The sequence below is a fragment of the Camarhynchus parvulus genome, chromosome Z (genome assembly GCF_901933205.1).
Source record: "Camarhynchus parvulus chromosome Z, STF_HiC, whole genome shotgun sequence".
Lineage (NCBI taxonomy): Eukaryota > Metazoa > Chordata > Aves > Passeriformes > Thraupidae > Camarhynchus > Camarhynchus parvulus.
Genome location: NC_044601.1, coordinates 7,230,394 through 7,246,112, shown reverse-complemented (window position 1 = coordinate 7,246,112; position 15,719 = coordinate 7,230,394). Strand labels below are relative to the sequence as shown.

At 40.7% G+C, this 15,719-nt stretch overlaps 1 protein-coding gene across 2 annotated transcripts in view; it reads right to left on the bottom strand.

Moving 5' to 3' along the window:
- The window catches only part of SSBP2 (single stranded DNA binding protein 2), a 137,495-nt gene that overhangs the window by 43,623 nt on the left and 78,153 nt on the right, over nt 1-15,719 (bottom strand). The window contains exon 5 of one of the 2 annotated variants that reach the window (XM_030968366.1): nt 524-613. The exons of the other annotated variant lie outside the window; for it this stretch is intronic. Coding sequence (XP_030824226.1) covers nt 524-613 — 90 coding nt within the window. The remainder of the gene's footprint in view (nt 1-523; nt 614-15,719) is intronic. 2 annotated transcript variants of the gene reach the window in all.

The window sequence follows — 15,719 nt, the reverse complement described above, 5'->3', positions numbered from 1 at the left end:
TCAGCTCCACGTAGGACAGACCTGAACAGAAGCAGCACATGGTCTAAATCCCTGACTTAACTTTTCTAGGCAGTGGTGTTGAGATTTTCAAGGTGCAGGGCAATGCTCAGTGGGACATTCTGCATTGCCCGGGCTGGGTTCCCACAGAAGCTCAGGAATCTGGTCCGTGGCTTTAGCACACAGCTGAACACAACCAACAATGTTCCGACTTTAAAATCTCCATGGAATGTTATGTATATTAGCATAAGAAATTATTTTAATATCTACTCAAGCATTTTTTGATCTCTGCTAAAAACCTGGCACCATTTCTTGTTCTGTGCTGTACTACTTCATAAATTAAATACTCATCAGTCAGGTCCCTTCCTTCCCACCTGTCCACTTCTCTTCAAAAATAAACTCTCAAATATTGCACCACACAGTGAGACATAGTTCAGAACAGGACCTTTTCTACAGACTTGCAAACAGTATTACAGAGGATTTTCTATCCTGAAATTCCTGTAATTATAATTTTTTTTCTGAATACCTGAAAAAACCCCGGTGGTACTGGACCTACTGGCATGCCATCTCCTGGGGGAATGTTTCCTAGCACTGGGCTGGGAGCTGCTGCAGCACTCTGAAAAGAACAAAGGGAGAATAAACCTTTGTCATTGCATGGTAGGCATTAAACTCCCCCCAAAAAAACCCCAAACCTGACCAAAGTGCAGAAAGTAATTCTCTAGATATGTCATTATGCCATTGTTTCATCTGAAGGTAAATTAAAATTGTTTAGCCTTTTGTCTATACAAGTACCAAGATCTGTTGAAATAACAAATGTATTTTGAGAGGAAGGGTGCCAGAGATTGCACAGGCCAATTAGGCAAAGCTTGACTGACTTTTAAAAAATGTTGTATCTGAGTGTCTCTACATGCACCAATGTGAATGTAAGTTGCATACTTCTTGTCTTATGCATATGAACAGTCTCACACATGCACAAGGATACATACAGAGCATAAAGAAAGTAATTTATGCATTTTATCAGCAATTTCTAAGCACTTTAAAGATAATTTCAGCAGCCTGTAATATTTTTCCAGAACAACAACAAGCTTCAAAACAGGGCTGTGTTATAAACAGTACAAGAAGGGATGCTCATGATTCTGCTGGTAATGCTCAAGATTTTACCAACCCCAAAAATAACCACCATGACAAATTAGAAGAATTCAGGTTACGTTTTTGGAAGGGAAAAGAAAAAAGGGATTTCTAAGGAGTGAATCAGAGGATGAAATTAGTTACCTTTGCAAATCCTTCAGCTGGAATAAGCGAGTAAAGAATATTGCTCCTGGCAATTTACATGCAGGAGATTGTCACAGAAAAGAGAAGCCAAACTGTTTCTGTTGTCATGCGCTGGAACCTCAATCACTTTTAATTTCTAGCATTCTTCCTTCCTACAATGTGTTTCTGTATGGCATGAGGCTGAATCACCTATAAATGCTCAAAATCTTGTGTGAAAATACTGGAGCACACAGAATGCTCCCAGAGCCACTGGCAGGTTACTAACGACCTGCCAAAGCCTGCCCTGCAAAACACACAGATATTAAATTATCACTCTATTTATTGTGCACTCACAGTCGATACCCTAAAGATGCAGATCTGGAAATTGCATTTCCAGGTGTTTGGCACAATACCTAGGAAAGGAAAGAATAATGCTGGAAAGATCTGAAGACTGGTACAAAAGGAGAGATGACCTTTTTCAACCAAGCAGAAAGGAAACATTCAGTTAATCACCACAGATTTCTTCATGGCTTAAGCTGTGTTTTAGAATTAAAGTTCTGAACAACTAGCAGTAACATATTTAGCATCCAAGCTGAATGTTCTTGGGAAAAGTCTGGAATGTATCAGAAATATGGAATGTATCTGAAATATAAAGTCTGCAAAAGATGCTGGGTTTCAAAACGAGTGCAAGGCTTTTATTCATGAAAAAATCATCTAATAAAGTATTATCTATGCAAGGATCAGCACTAAAACACTGTAGAATTGCAGCTGACAGGGAAAGCCAGCCAGGTGAGCTGGATGCAGCAAATACTTTGGAATTATAACCACAAATCATGCAGGGAGAGGCCACCACAAAGCAGCCAGAGATGCTGTGGCCAAAAAATGTGGTGCTCTGCCAGCTACTGCCACTCATGTCAAATAATTATTTTTGTATCATTTTCATTTCCAAAGAAAAACAGGAAAAAAAAGCTGTTGGTTTGTTGCTGTTTGGGATTTTTTTAAGGAAATATGATCTGTTTAAGCATCAATGTGCAATAAACCCATGAGAGGCACAGTCTGAGTGGAGCATGCTGGATGCACTAATACAGGTACAGGTTTTCTGGATGAAGGATGACAACAGCAGCACCACTGATGGAGAAAATCAATGATGTTAAAAGCCTGAGCATCTCCAAATGCCCCAAAGAGCCTGAGCTGCAGTGGCTGACCAAGGAGGGGCAGCCCATTAAAGGGGCACTGCTGGGCTTCATTACAGCACCATCGTCCCCCAGTGCCCTCACTGGGCATGGCATGTGCCACTGGCCATGGGATGTGTCCCCTGCCAGGTCCTTGGGGTCACAGGGGAGGGAACAGCCCCTTGGGATGGAGAGCTCCCACAGGTATACAGCACCCTGCTGCTCTTTCCCACTATGATTATTCTTTAAAAACCCCCAGCAAATTTAGTTAAAAAAAAATACAGGGGAAGGGAGAAATAATGACTATTCCAGAACAAAGGGAGAAAAGGATTGAAGTTATAACTGTTAGCCATTTGTGGCCTAAAAAGGCTTTATATTGTAAGGAATAGACCTAAAAATAACATGTTCATAATTGTCTCAGAGAGGTGGGGTTTTTCCCCTGTTTCTGCATCTCCCCTGGCACTGATACCAGAGGAACCCAGCCCCGTTCCTGGTGAATCACCAGGAACTGGCAGGGAGGGACTCGATGTGCTGGGTTTGATTTTTAGTGGGTTTTTAGTGGATTTAGTGGAGTTTCAGTGCCTGATAGCCCTCCCAGGTCACAGCACCTGTGCAAGCCCCCTGCCCTGCCCCTGTGAGAGGAGGAGGGAGGACTCAGACTCTGCGTGGCCACAGCAGCAGGGCAGAGCTGCAGTGCCATAACCCCAAGAATTCTGCAGTTACACTCTCAGGTGGCACAGAAACCTCCATTTCTACCCTTCATTATGCAATGCACTGGTTTTTTGTTTTCTTTTTTTTTTCATCTTTGTTTGGGATTTTTTTCCCTGATGGGCAATGAAGTCCCAAAGCCAGAAATAAAGTATTTTCAGTGTTTTGGGTATATTACATTTTCTAGCTTGTGCTAAATAATGACTCTTTTAAGAACTTCTACCAGGTAGATCAATAAACAAACCTGCAACTGCTGCATGGAAATATTCTTATTTATTCCATCCTGATGAATTATTCATTCTTTTTCCACAGTCCCATAGCAAACCATGGCCTCCTTTTGCATGCCTTACAAGCTGTTCATCATTTATACTTCCATTAGTTTGACATTTTAAATATTTGCAAATTGCTTTCCCTGCTTTTCATAAAAAGATGAAATCAGAAAATTTAGATGGTATAAAGTCCTTGTACAGTAGCTTACCTCCTTAAAAATGGAAATCAGTATTTGCTTTTGTAGCTAAAATAATGAATTTATACTAATGAATTTATAATAATTTACAATTATTAATTAAATCTATGTACTTGACTGCAAGTTATTATGGTCATTCCTTCTCTACCCAAGCTACTCTTGGCAATGCAAAAATAGATTATTATAGTAACTAATAAAATTACCTATGGTTTAGGATGGATTTTATACTAAAGAAATCCCAAAGTAAATAAAATGTAAAGTAAAATCATTTAGCTATTCCACTAGTACAGTATCTGAAGTATAAAAATCCAGAGATAAACCTGCAATGCTCATTTTCTGAGGCCATCCCAAGAAGTGCCTGATGAGGGAAGCTTACAAAGAATTTCACTTGAAACCAAAAAATGCTACAAAGAAATTACTTGACTTTAAAAAAACCCTCACCTGGCTCTTTCCTTAACCAAGACACTGAATTTCAGGTATTTTGCTTACACTAAAACTTCCTTATTTTTAACTTAAGTTTACCACATGTTACTAAATTTGCCCACTCAGGGGAGAGTTCTGTTTTTAAGAAGTCTCACTGATGGGAAATGATGTAATCTACTGGGTGATGGAGGGGAGGAGTTGGACCCTACAAATAAAAGTGTTAGACACTCAATTCCCTCATCCCCTCACCCTCCTCCACGTCAGCCCTAAATCTACTCTTATCATTTAGGAACACAATATTTTCATATATTCATACAAGCAGCCAAAGCACGTCATCTCCGGACAAAGATATTCTGCCATGGATGGTACAGACACAATCAGCTGAACTAGAGCAGAAAGGATCAACATCTCAGGATATTTTTATATACACTGGTATTGGGTTAATGAAACAAATTGAACAGGGAATGTGGAATGTGAAGAACAATGCAGGAAACCACAACCATGTTTGAAATCCTGGTGAGAGCAGCACAGTCAGAAGGAAAACCAGAAAATGTCAAAACTTAAACAATTGCTGGGTTTCATTTTTTTTTCTTTTCTCCTTTTCTTTTCTGGGGGCAGGGGATAAATATCTGGTACATGAACTTAGGAAACTATGGGAAGTAAGGAATTTAAACGTAGCTGTAGGTTGGTTTTGGGTTTTTTTTCTGGAAAGACAAATGATGGATGATTACTATTTCCAGTCATATTTACCACATGTTTAATTTCTGGTCATTGATAGCTTTGAAGTGCCAGGCATACTGCAGCCAGTACCATTAAAAAATACAGAATTTCCTTTCGTAAACACTTCAATTTGTAATTTACCAAATCTTTCTAAGACACCAGCTGGTTCCTGTAACAGACCTTCCCTATTTGCACCCATCACAAAATAAAAAGTATTAAAGGAACTACATTGATTAACCACTAGCAACCTCCTTGTTTTCTCCAAGATGGAACATAAAACTACTCATCACTCTGAACAACAAAATAAATAAAATTTCAAATACTTTAAATAAGTCTCTGTGCCTTTTACAAAGCCTTTGAACATGTGGCTGCACACCAAGAAGCCAAAACCCCCAGACTGCGCAGCCTTGGTTTACTCAACGCAGATTGGAAGGTCATGCCCAAAAAAGGTGGATTCATCACACTGAAAGAGGCAGGTAATTCGAAAGATCTGGATCATGAGACCTAATTAAACCCTGGCGTAGCTCCACTGATATATATTTGTCTGAACTGCTTAATTTCTGTTGTGTAACAGGAAGGCATTCACATGACTGCACAAGTCTGAGAAGTGTAATTGTGGAAGGTCATTCCTTACAACTTCTCAGTTTTCCTCCAATCCCAGCTCCCTATGGTTTCATCTGGACTCTGCTATTTTATTTCTCTTCATTCCATCTTATTTATGAGTATAATAAAGAATAATAAAAATAATGATGCCATCAATGCACATGAAAGAAAAAACCACATTTATTCCTTTTCTTGGAAACACCAAAAGGGTTGCCCCAGCGGATGTGGTCATTTAGGGAAGGGCAGATCTGTTGATAATGATGATGATGAAGATGATGAAGGTGTCCTCTGAGACTTCACCCATCCTTCTTCCCCATGAAATAATTCCAGCCCCAAACCCACCTCACTCCAGCAAATATCTGAAGTGGGATCACAGTTTGTATCCCAGTGCCCAGTCTGGGGATTTCATCCTGCTTAGCTGAGACAGAAAAATTTCATTACAGTGCTAAAAACTGGCTACTGGGTTGGAATATAAATTAATTTTGAGGAAAGCTTTGTTATCAGTGAATAAAAGGACTTCAAATTCCTGTTAAAAGACAGCATTTTCATCTTGTCTCTCAGCTGCTGCTTCTTGGATTATTTAGAACATAACTTCCAGCCAAGGTTTTCTCAACATTATGCTTATAAAGAAAAGGTATTTAAAGAAAACCTTCATTATTGCCCAGAAGTTAATAAGATCAGTACTATGAATAGGTATCAGCGGACTGTTCACTGACAAAAAGGTGCAAGAGTAATTTGTTTTGTAGATATGGAAATAAACCTATGACATTCTTTTGAATTTGTGCCCATTCTCCTGGGTTATTTTTTTTTCCAAAACAGACCTGTCCTGAAAGGCAGAATACCCAGCTTTCCCCAGCTGGAGAGTCACAGAATCAGAGAACAAGCCAGGTTGGCAAAGACCTTTGGGAGGACCATCAAGCCCCAGCTATAACCCAGCAGCTCCTCATCAGCTAAACCATGGCACTGAGTGCCACATCCAGGCTCTGTTAAACCCCTCCAGGGCCAGTGACCCCACACCTCCCCGGGCAGCCCATGCCAGTGAAGTTCTTCATGAAGATTCAGAAATGATACTCCAAGCAATGCTTTCAGCCTGTTTTCTGTGAGGGTGAGGGCACTCCTTTGAGGTGGATTCCCAGGCCTGTGCTGCCCAGACAGGTGTGTCTGTGCGCAGGGCGAGGGTCCCAGCCCAGGATCCTCCTGAGCTGCAGCAGCACCGCCAGCCCCAGCAGGAACCACCATGCTGCCAACAACAAAAGCCACTTGAGGACACAAAACGCTGCTGCTGTTGAAGCCTGGAGCCGAGTTGCAGTGATATTTCAACAAAATGACTTCTTTTCCAGAAGTGACACTTACACCCCTCCTCCAGACTCCCTGGAGACCGAGGCAGCTTTGCTCGGCAGCCGCAGAATCCTCCGCACGCTCCCCGCGCTGCTCTGCTCCTGCTCCCCTCCAGGATCACAGCAAGGGCCACTGCAGAGCAGGCTCTGACCCCTGCCTGCCCCAGGAACATGCTACTCCTCACTCAGGGAACGCCTCAGCCCCCACACGTTCTGTCTCCAGCTGGATTTTTAAATTCCAGATATTCCCTGTGCTCAAGACACGCCATGCTGCACAAAGAGGATGATCGCTGCTCATCCTTCCCTCCTTCTTCCCCAACACACTCTTCCATTTTTTTCCTTGGTCTACAGATAATTCATGGTTGGTACAATTGTGCTAATTGGACTAGTATGACAAGACTATCTCATACCCCGACTTCCCCTAGCAATTAAGTGGTTGGCACAGTGTCTTTTAATCATTTAATTAATCTAATTGTTAAGCCCACTTTATTTTCCAAAGATTTTAAGATTGCCAGAGTATTGTATCCCAGTTCTTATGGCCCAGCACTCCACACAAGTCAAGTGCTTTTCCATTTTAGGAATATAGTGATTATTAAGATGAAAGTTTTTCTGTATCTCTCTGTCCTTTCCAAGTTATGAAACAAATGAACAAATATGCTGTGAGCTGAAAGACTAAAATTTGATTATGAAATGCAAAGTAGCCTGGTTTGGGGTTATCCTCAGGTCGCCTGGGAGTGATTCAGCAATGCTGGCAATATATGCACAACTTCAGAAAGGAAAAGACACCAAAAACCCCTCAGTAATTCCCTCACAATTCAAAATGGATTTTAGTCGCCATATGTAGCCGACTGGAAAAGCCATATGCACAAAGAGATAAATTTTACTTCAGAGGGACCTGAACTGCAAGATTTACTTCATGATGAAAATGTTTCTCTGCTTCTCCAGAGCCTGAAAAATAATTTTTCATTTGCATGTTCTTGTCTGGACCTTCATCTCATGAAATTCCTCTTTAATAACCATTTACTAAGATACCAACCATGGATACATCTCTACTTTCCAAGAGTGTGCTCCATAAATTATGTCCTAAAATGTGAAAACATGTGACTTCACAACACTGTAATTCTGACAGCCCATTTTCATAAACAAATCTTACTAAAGCATCCATTTGGGGGTTTTATTTGAACATTAGCTCCATTATCAATGGAATTAGTGGCACATAACACATAACACAATGCACACTTCAGAGTCTCTAGCCTCAATTTCATTGCTTTAAAACCAGTGGTATTTCTTGTGTGCACAGGTGCTGATGAATAAATACTTAATTCCCTAAGAAGGACATGTTCATTTGAAGAAAAATAGGACAAATTTAAAACTCATGGAAAGCTAGCCTCTGAAGTATCTCATTTTTCTCATGTTAGCTGAATATCTATCTTTGGATAAATGTAACTTGTTGAACAGAGAGTTAACACCTCTAAGTGCTAAACCAGAATTAGGCACTGTGCTTATGAAGACCTCACATTTTCCTGCTGGTGATTATTTGCTATAAAGGAGTTATAGGCAGGAGTCAATGAGCAACAAAAGCCCCCCAGCCCACCCTAGGGAGCACCAAAATTCAAGGAATTTCCATCCATCCATCCCTCCATTCATCCATCCATCCATCCATCCATCCATCCATCCATCCATCCATCCATCCATCCATCCATCCATCCATCCATCCATCCATCATCCATCCCTCCTCCACAGACAGCAGAGGCAGAGCAGGGTTCCAAGGACGTGGTTTTTGGATGTCGTTTCTGTGGGGGAAAAAAAACCGAAAAAAACAACAACAAAAAAACTAAAACCAACCTTAATTCCCTTTCTTTGGGAATTTGATCCAAGAAAACCAAGCCTGTGAGTGCCCAGCACACAGCCTAGGGCTGGTGAGGGCTGGGGCAAGGAGAAACAGCCCTGCCAGGAAAAACCTTGGCTCCAAACATGACCAAACTCGCTGGTGCCCAAGTCACACAGCAGAGCAGGTGAACCTGTCTCGGGTGGCTCCTCCTCAGGGAACCAATTATTTTACACCCCGTGGTGTGAAAATCCATAGCAGTGATAATGACTGCTTGAATCTTTCAGGGTTAACTACCTCCTACAGCTCTTAAGCACACCTTTAAAATCTTATTCTTCTGCTTACTTTATTATTATTCGGATTTTTAGGTGGTGCCCACACAGCCACTGAAGGGATGGTGATCCATGCACAGCTATTCCACCTGGCTGGTCCATGGACTACTGGGTCACCCACACAGAAAACAGCAACTGACAGTGTATTTTTAAATACATTATGTTATACAAGGGATGAGATTCAAAATTCAGCTGATGCAAGAATGATTGCTGAAACTTCTGCTTCACCATGTAATTCTTCATTGCACTTCATTAAAAAAAAAAAAAAGATCAGCTAAACCCAGGAATATGGTATGAAAAATTGTCTTCATAAACAGTTTTATACATGCACAGATTGCATATAGAAACAGACTGGGTTTAAAGGAGAATTATGTGTATATGTATCTTCACTAAAAATGCAGATTTTGCAGTGAAGGAACCGTTAAAAGCAAAGCAGGTATAAACCCCCTTGTTTATATAAATAAATCAGGTCACATTACAGTGATCCAAAACAACAGCAAGCCTGTTTTCCCAAGGTCCCTGACTGAGTCTGTGAGTGCAGACCTGTCAGGGTCACCTTCACCTCAGCACTGTGTCCAAGATGGCCTAAAACACCAGAGATTAATGTGAGCACTTAGTGGTTGCAATAATCCATATTTCACTATATATAAAAAACTGGCTTCCTCCTCAGTTAACACAGAGAGGCTTTACAGAAGGAAAAGGATAGATATATCCAGTTTAGCTCTGTTATTTAAAAGAATTATCTACAGGAGAGCAGCAGTCACCCATGTGCCACCTGAACAGCCCTCGGCCCACAATGTCTTTGGAATTAAATTTAAGCTCCAGGTTAAAACATAGCAGAATGAGAACTATGTAATATACAGGCTGGAAACAAGAGAAAATGAGAACTGAAGTCAATTTGAAGCATTCTCCCCATACTAAACTACAACAGAGACATTTTCCAGGAGGAGGAAAATGTGGCTTTTATTGGGATTGCTCTAAATGGCAGCCAAGGCACAGAACTCTGAAGCTCCTCCATTCCACCATTTTCTCTTCTTCACTTGCATTTCTAAGCCTTCCTATCTCTCTAAACAACTCCAGCCTTTTCACTCTCCAGGGACTGCAGCCCATCACACACAAAAAATAAGCAGGTTTCTGCAGGCAGAGGGTCCCAGGGGAGGGATATTAATGTTTCCTACAAAAGCTGACAAAACTTAAGTGTCAGGTAACAGTGGATAATTGTAGTACTTCATTTAACTGCCTCATCTACCCTAATAGCCTGCACAGAGCAAGTGCTGATGAAAGGGACTGCAGATTCCTGGGATGGTGAAGTTTCTCTCCTGCAATTAACTTAGAGCTGCTCACCTGTATGCTTGATGTCCCTTGTGCCTCCAGCTTCATGTGAAATGAACTGAAAACACTTTTGATTTTCCCTGCAAGCACCACTCCATAGAAGGGACTTTCCAGAGTCTGTTTTCCAGAGAACATCCTTTTTTGTCATTCCTTGTGATTACCATTTGCATGGATATTTTACGAATCAAGATCATACACATCAGAGGCTGTTCTTACTTTCTATGCACTCAACTTGGTACCTATTTAAATGTCTGGAGTATTTCATTCCTGCCCAGGTCTATTTCATCTGCTGTATAATTAAAATGTTACCACTCCAGCCTGAAAATCCAAGAGAAAGCTGCAAAGTTTGTATAGAATAAGGACAATCAAGGGGTTATTTTTCCCTTAGTGGCCCCAGTTTGTTGCTATTCCTGTATGAACTTGTGTTTGCAGCACACTTTGTCAATTGTACACACAGCAAAATTCACATTTAGCACAACTACTTCAGATTGGTGAAAGCCTAGCTAGAGCAAACTGCATGAAAGAACTTGTAATTTTCAGACTGAAAACCACCCTAGAACACTATACAATGTGTGAAAAGGTGACAAATATCTGAGTTTAAATATACACAATATGAAGGTTGGAAAGAATTTTTTTACTTCTCAGGCTAAGGTAACACAATCACAAACTGTTATCAGCCACAGGAATGAACTTGTACCGGTTTTTCAATTATTTTTAAAATCCTTCTTTATCCCCAGGACAGTGTGTGCATTTTTAGCATGACAAAGGCACACTCGATAAAGCACTGTAAAAAAAACATCAAAAAACCCAAACAGTGTTTTATTACTTTTCTCAGTGTAATTGTTAAATCCTTCTCATCCCAAACAACCCTCAACTCTACCAGTGGCCATTACTGTGGTGCTCCTCAAGCACTCAAGTTTTGAGTGTATTGGTTATTTTGAAGCAGGAAACAAGGTTTTAAAATAAAATAGAAAGAGTTTTTGCTGCAATACAGTACCAAGGCAAAATTGCAGGAGGCAAGGAAAGGCTGCTTGGTGTTTTCCAATTTAAGCTGTACCATGGTTGGGACACAAAGAGAAATATGTGTGGTACCTGCAGGGAGACTTGGGGCATCCCCAAAATCCCAAACCTGGCCAGGCCCAACAGGTCTCACTGACACCTGCAGCTGGGAGAAGGCTTTTGGGGTGACCTTGGGGGTCTCAGGAGGACAGGAGGATGGGGAAGGTAAATGTAAATGTTCCCATTAGTGTAGTTCTGAGTCAGCTCCATCCCCACAATTAAAGAAGAAAGGGCAGAAAGTTCAGAATCTGACTGAAAAGGGCATCTTAAAACTGCCCACGGGTCTCAGAATCCTTGTAACCAGCGTTTCACTCCAGAGATGGGAATGTTTTGCACAGGCAACCCTCCCCCATGCACTTTTTAGGCTGTTGCTCTTGGCTGAGGCTGCTGCTACAACAGGAAATAAAAATTATATTACTCAGGAAGGAAGCTAATGAGTTTCCCCTCCCCCCAACGCCATTAGACACTTCCTGAATAAAGGAGAAGCACATTAATATAAAGAACAGCCCTACATGAGCAACCAGGGGCTGAACAGCTCCGGGATTAAAGCTGAATTCCATCTCTGGATGGACCAGGAATACCAGGTCAGCTGCCCTGAGGCACCACCTCACTGCCTGTGCCTCGTCCATCCTGCGCTCAAACCACCCAAAATCAGCCACGATTTCATCACTTCCTCTGGGAGAACATGCCAGCAGATAAAACAGCTCCTTGTAAGGAGTGTTTTCCATGTGCTTACTCTCTTCATTTTGCTTTATTGTTCTGAATTTAAGAGGCTGTTTCATAAAACCCCAAATCTGGGCTTTTATTGTTCGGTTTGTTTTGGGAGTTCTTTAGGCTGAGGATTTCTCAATCTGGGAAATATCCAGAGGCCAAAAAATAAACAAAATATCCAACGCCAGATTCATGGGAGCTTAGTGACTGGCCCTGCCGTGTTATTAACATTCAGCACTATTTTAAAGATGCAGCAGCTTCTTCAGTGATCAGAATGTAAATGTTTTTGTGTCAATATTAAGACTTGTGTCATCAAGTTTTCAACGTAGTTCATCGGTATTAGGTACTTTGGACTGCAGTTACCTCAATTAATTCTTGGCATGGTTTGTTTTTTTCAAATGAAGTTATAGTAAGTAATTTTAACTCTTTTCCAACTCTGCAAAAAGGTAAGTGAGGACCATCTGAAATTTAAAAAAATACAGAGGAGGGAAGTTTTGCACCTGTTTTCAACCTTCACAGGAGCAAACCTTCCCAGCAAAGGTGCACCAGACAAACAAAATAACTGAGTTTAGAGCTATTCAGCATGAGCTTTTTTGACCACCCCAGCATGACCAACAGAGACTGCTGCAGCACTTGGAAAATCTACTTTTTTGCTTTGGCTTATCCTGTTCTTACTCCCTCTTCTTTCCTGGCTAACAAATATCTTGTTTTCTTGCCTTCTTTAGGCTCCTCCCAATTCCTCGATCCACCAGTACTTTTTACCTCTTTTCATTTACTTTAGTTGCTAAGACTTAATGGGAGCCTGGAAAAACAAAGCAGATTTTTGAGTTTTACTGGCAAAAACGAATGGGGAATAAAAGTGCCCCACCTGGTACCCTGTCTCTGCCACAGGCACGAAAAGATAAAACTAATGAGAACAGAAGGATTTCCTGCCACAGTTTCTCCAGCTTCTGTACTCTGTAACATCTTCTGTACCAAAACTATGGCTCATAGAATTATTTTATGTGCCAATCAGACAGTTTTAATTTCAGACAAGACCTAATAGTGTAGAAAACAAAATAACTAAAAGTGTAACTGATACAATTTTACCTTTACACATCCTCTTCCTCGTGTTACAATACATCAGGCGTTTTATTGTGCTTATTTGGTAAAAAAGGACCATTTCCTTATCACACTGAGACACTTGAGAGTGTGTCTGACACTGGATGTTCCCTTTCCACCAGGAGCTGAGACACTTGGATTTTTGTGCTAAGAGGAAATCGAGATGCACCAAGAAGCCACCATGACACGGGGCATGTGGAGCCTCAGGATTTAATTACAGGATCCTGTTTTCTAAAGAGAAGCCACACAAAACCATGTTTAGAAGCAACCAGAATGTGTGATTTAACCCATGTGGATTGAATTCCTTTGTTCCTCACTGCGGACGAACACCACGTTACCTATGCCCATGAACAACACCTAAAAGGCCAAAAGATGGGAAAAAAAAAAAGAAAATAAAAGAACCCCAAATATTTCTTTTTAATTTGTTTACCCATTTAAGAAGCACAGATATTATTTCCAGCCAGGACTAGCAGCCTTTGGCCACGGTTCTGAACATACCTAGGGAGTGTTGTGAACAACAAAACAAGTTTAAATTATTAAAGAGGAATTCTCCAGGAAGCAGGAGGATGAGCTGGGCAGAGGCCAGCACTACCAGCCAGGTTTTGTCATGGGGACCCTACCTAAGCTGGAGACCTGCACAACACAACTCTTGGACAACAACAATACATCACTCACAGCAAAATAAAAAGTACACACGTGCACAAAACCTTCCACATCTCTTCCTCCCTGAAACTAAATGTTAACGAAAGGTTAAATTTCACCTCGTGTTAATTCCACAGAAAAGCAGGATAACTCTGCAAGGAATTAATGCTAAATGAACCAAAATTCCCCCTAAAAAGAAGAGATTATGGTTTTTTGAATTGTTTGCCACATTGAAAATGTTACATGCTCTAAATTTGAGCACAAATATATCTGTTTGAGCATGTTTTTTCACACTCCTCACAGAGCCTGTCGTTAATCACGTGCCAAACATGCAACAGTTCCCATCTCCTCCCAGCACAGCCCCTCTGCATCTGCGGATCCTGATACCAGCACATTGTCCCAAGACCAGGCCAAACTGCAAACTCACAGAACGTTTACCCACAGTTTTTCTTATCAGTTGCAGCTAAGCGACAACAAAATCTAACCTTCACACAACCTCCCAAATTGTTGCCCTACCACTCAACAACCACTTTTTCCTTCATTTAGAAGGCAATGAACATTACATTTAGAAATGAAGGCACTAAACCTTTAGTTTGATTTATTTGGGAGACTTTTTTCTGATAACATGTTGCAAACACTGCAAAAGGGACTAAAGATCACCCTGAGATAAAAAAGGGTTTTTAAGTAGCACAGGAATTTTTAAACTTTGGCATTTCCCTGGGCACAGTCCTTTACCTAGCCTGCAGGTGATGCTCTGAGCCTGCCAGCCCCAGCCCAAAACACACACACTGCATCCTTAGATACAGATAAAATGTAAGTATTCTAAAAGGTGAGGACAAAGACAACAAGAAAACTTTATTCTAGGGGTTTGTTCCCTCCCTGGAAAGAAAGGACTTTCAAATAATGAAGCAGTAATTAGTCTCATATCCTTATATTATCTTTCATTTCACATGCCCTGTCATGCTTTTTGTTCAGAGAATTGCTCCAGTAGGCTTTAAAAAAAAAATCATAACTGCTTCATATCCATTTGTAATTCAGTAAGGTTTTTCATTTTTGGTCTATCATACTGACACTGTCACTTAATATCCATATGAAGAGCAAGCTTCCTTTCACCTGGAGATCCCCAAAGTGCTGGGCACAGAAATCTGTTTATCTTGACGGTATTCAACGTCTTTGAAATTAAGATACGAATATTCAAAGAATGCCTCCCACACCAAGCCTAAAGATAGAAATTTTTCATTCCCATTGTATATTCTGAACTCCAGAGCTGGCAGTTTCAGAGTTCGGAATTTCTGAGTGCACCATTTTAGCTTCAGAAGAGAGAAAACACTGAACAATGACTTCATCAGAGCTCAGAAAATATTTTAACCCTTGTTTAAAATGAGGTTCATTTTGTCCTCATACTTTTCCTGGGGGAGAAACCCACCTGTTCTGCACCACTTTGACTCGTTTAGGAGGCATAAGCACAGCATTTATGTAGCACTAAGTCCCCAGTTCAGAGCCACATGATACAGCAAAACCCTCCTGAACTGAATTTCCAGAAGTAAGACATCTCAGTTCTGACAAACTGTCATTGTGCTTCACTGCTGCAAGTCTTATTGAAGTTAAGACTTCAAATAATACCACTGAAACAGAAATTTTAATATTTACAGGTAATAAAGGCATTGTACAGGGCTGCTTTGAAGTTAATCTAACACTTTGAGGCACTGGAACCATACCAACTTTCAGCTTCATAGTACTGGCTATCCACAATTTAAATAATTAACTAAATAAGGAAGGGGAGGAAACTCTCATAGAAGTAAAAGTAAAGCCTTTCTTGATATAGACTTTCAAAAAGAGTAAATGAAGCTTCCCTGAAAAGTCACCTTGTTATTTAATGGTTCCTAACAGTTTCCTACAATCTTGCACATCCATTATATATTTAAATAAATAACAATTTCTTTGGTGGAGTAATAACAATGAGGAGTATCTCAATAGAAATCAGCATTCTGTACTTGGAGGGGCAAAAAAACTCCAGACCAAGCAGGATATAACTTC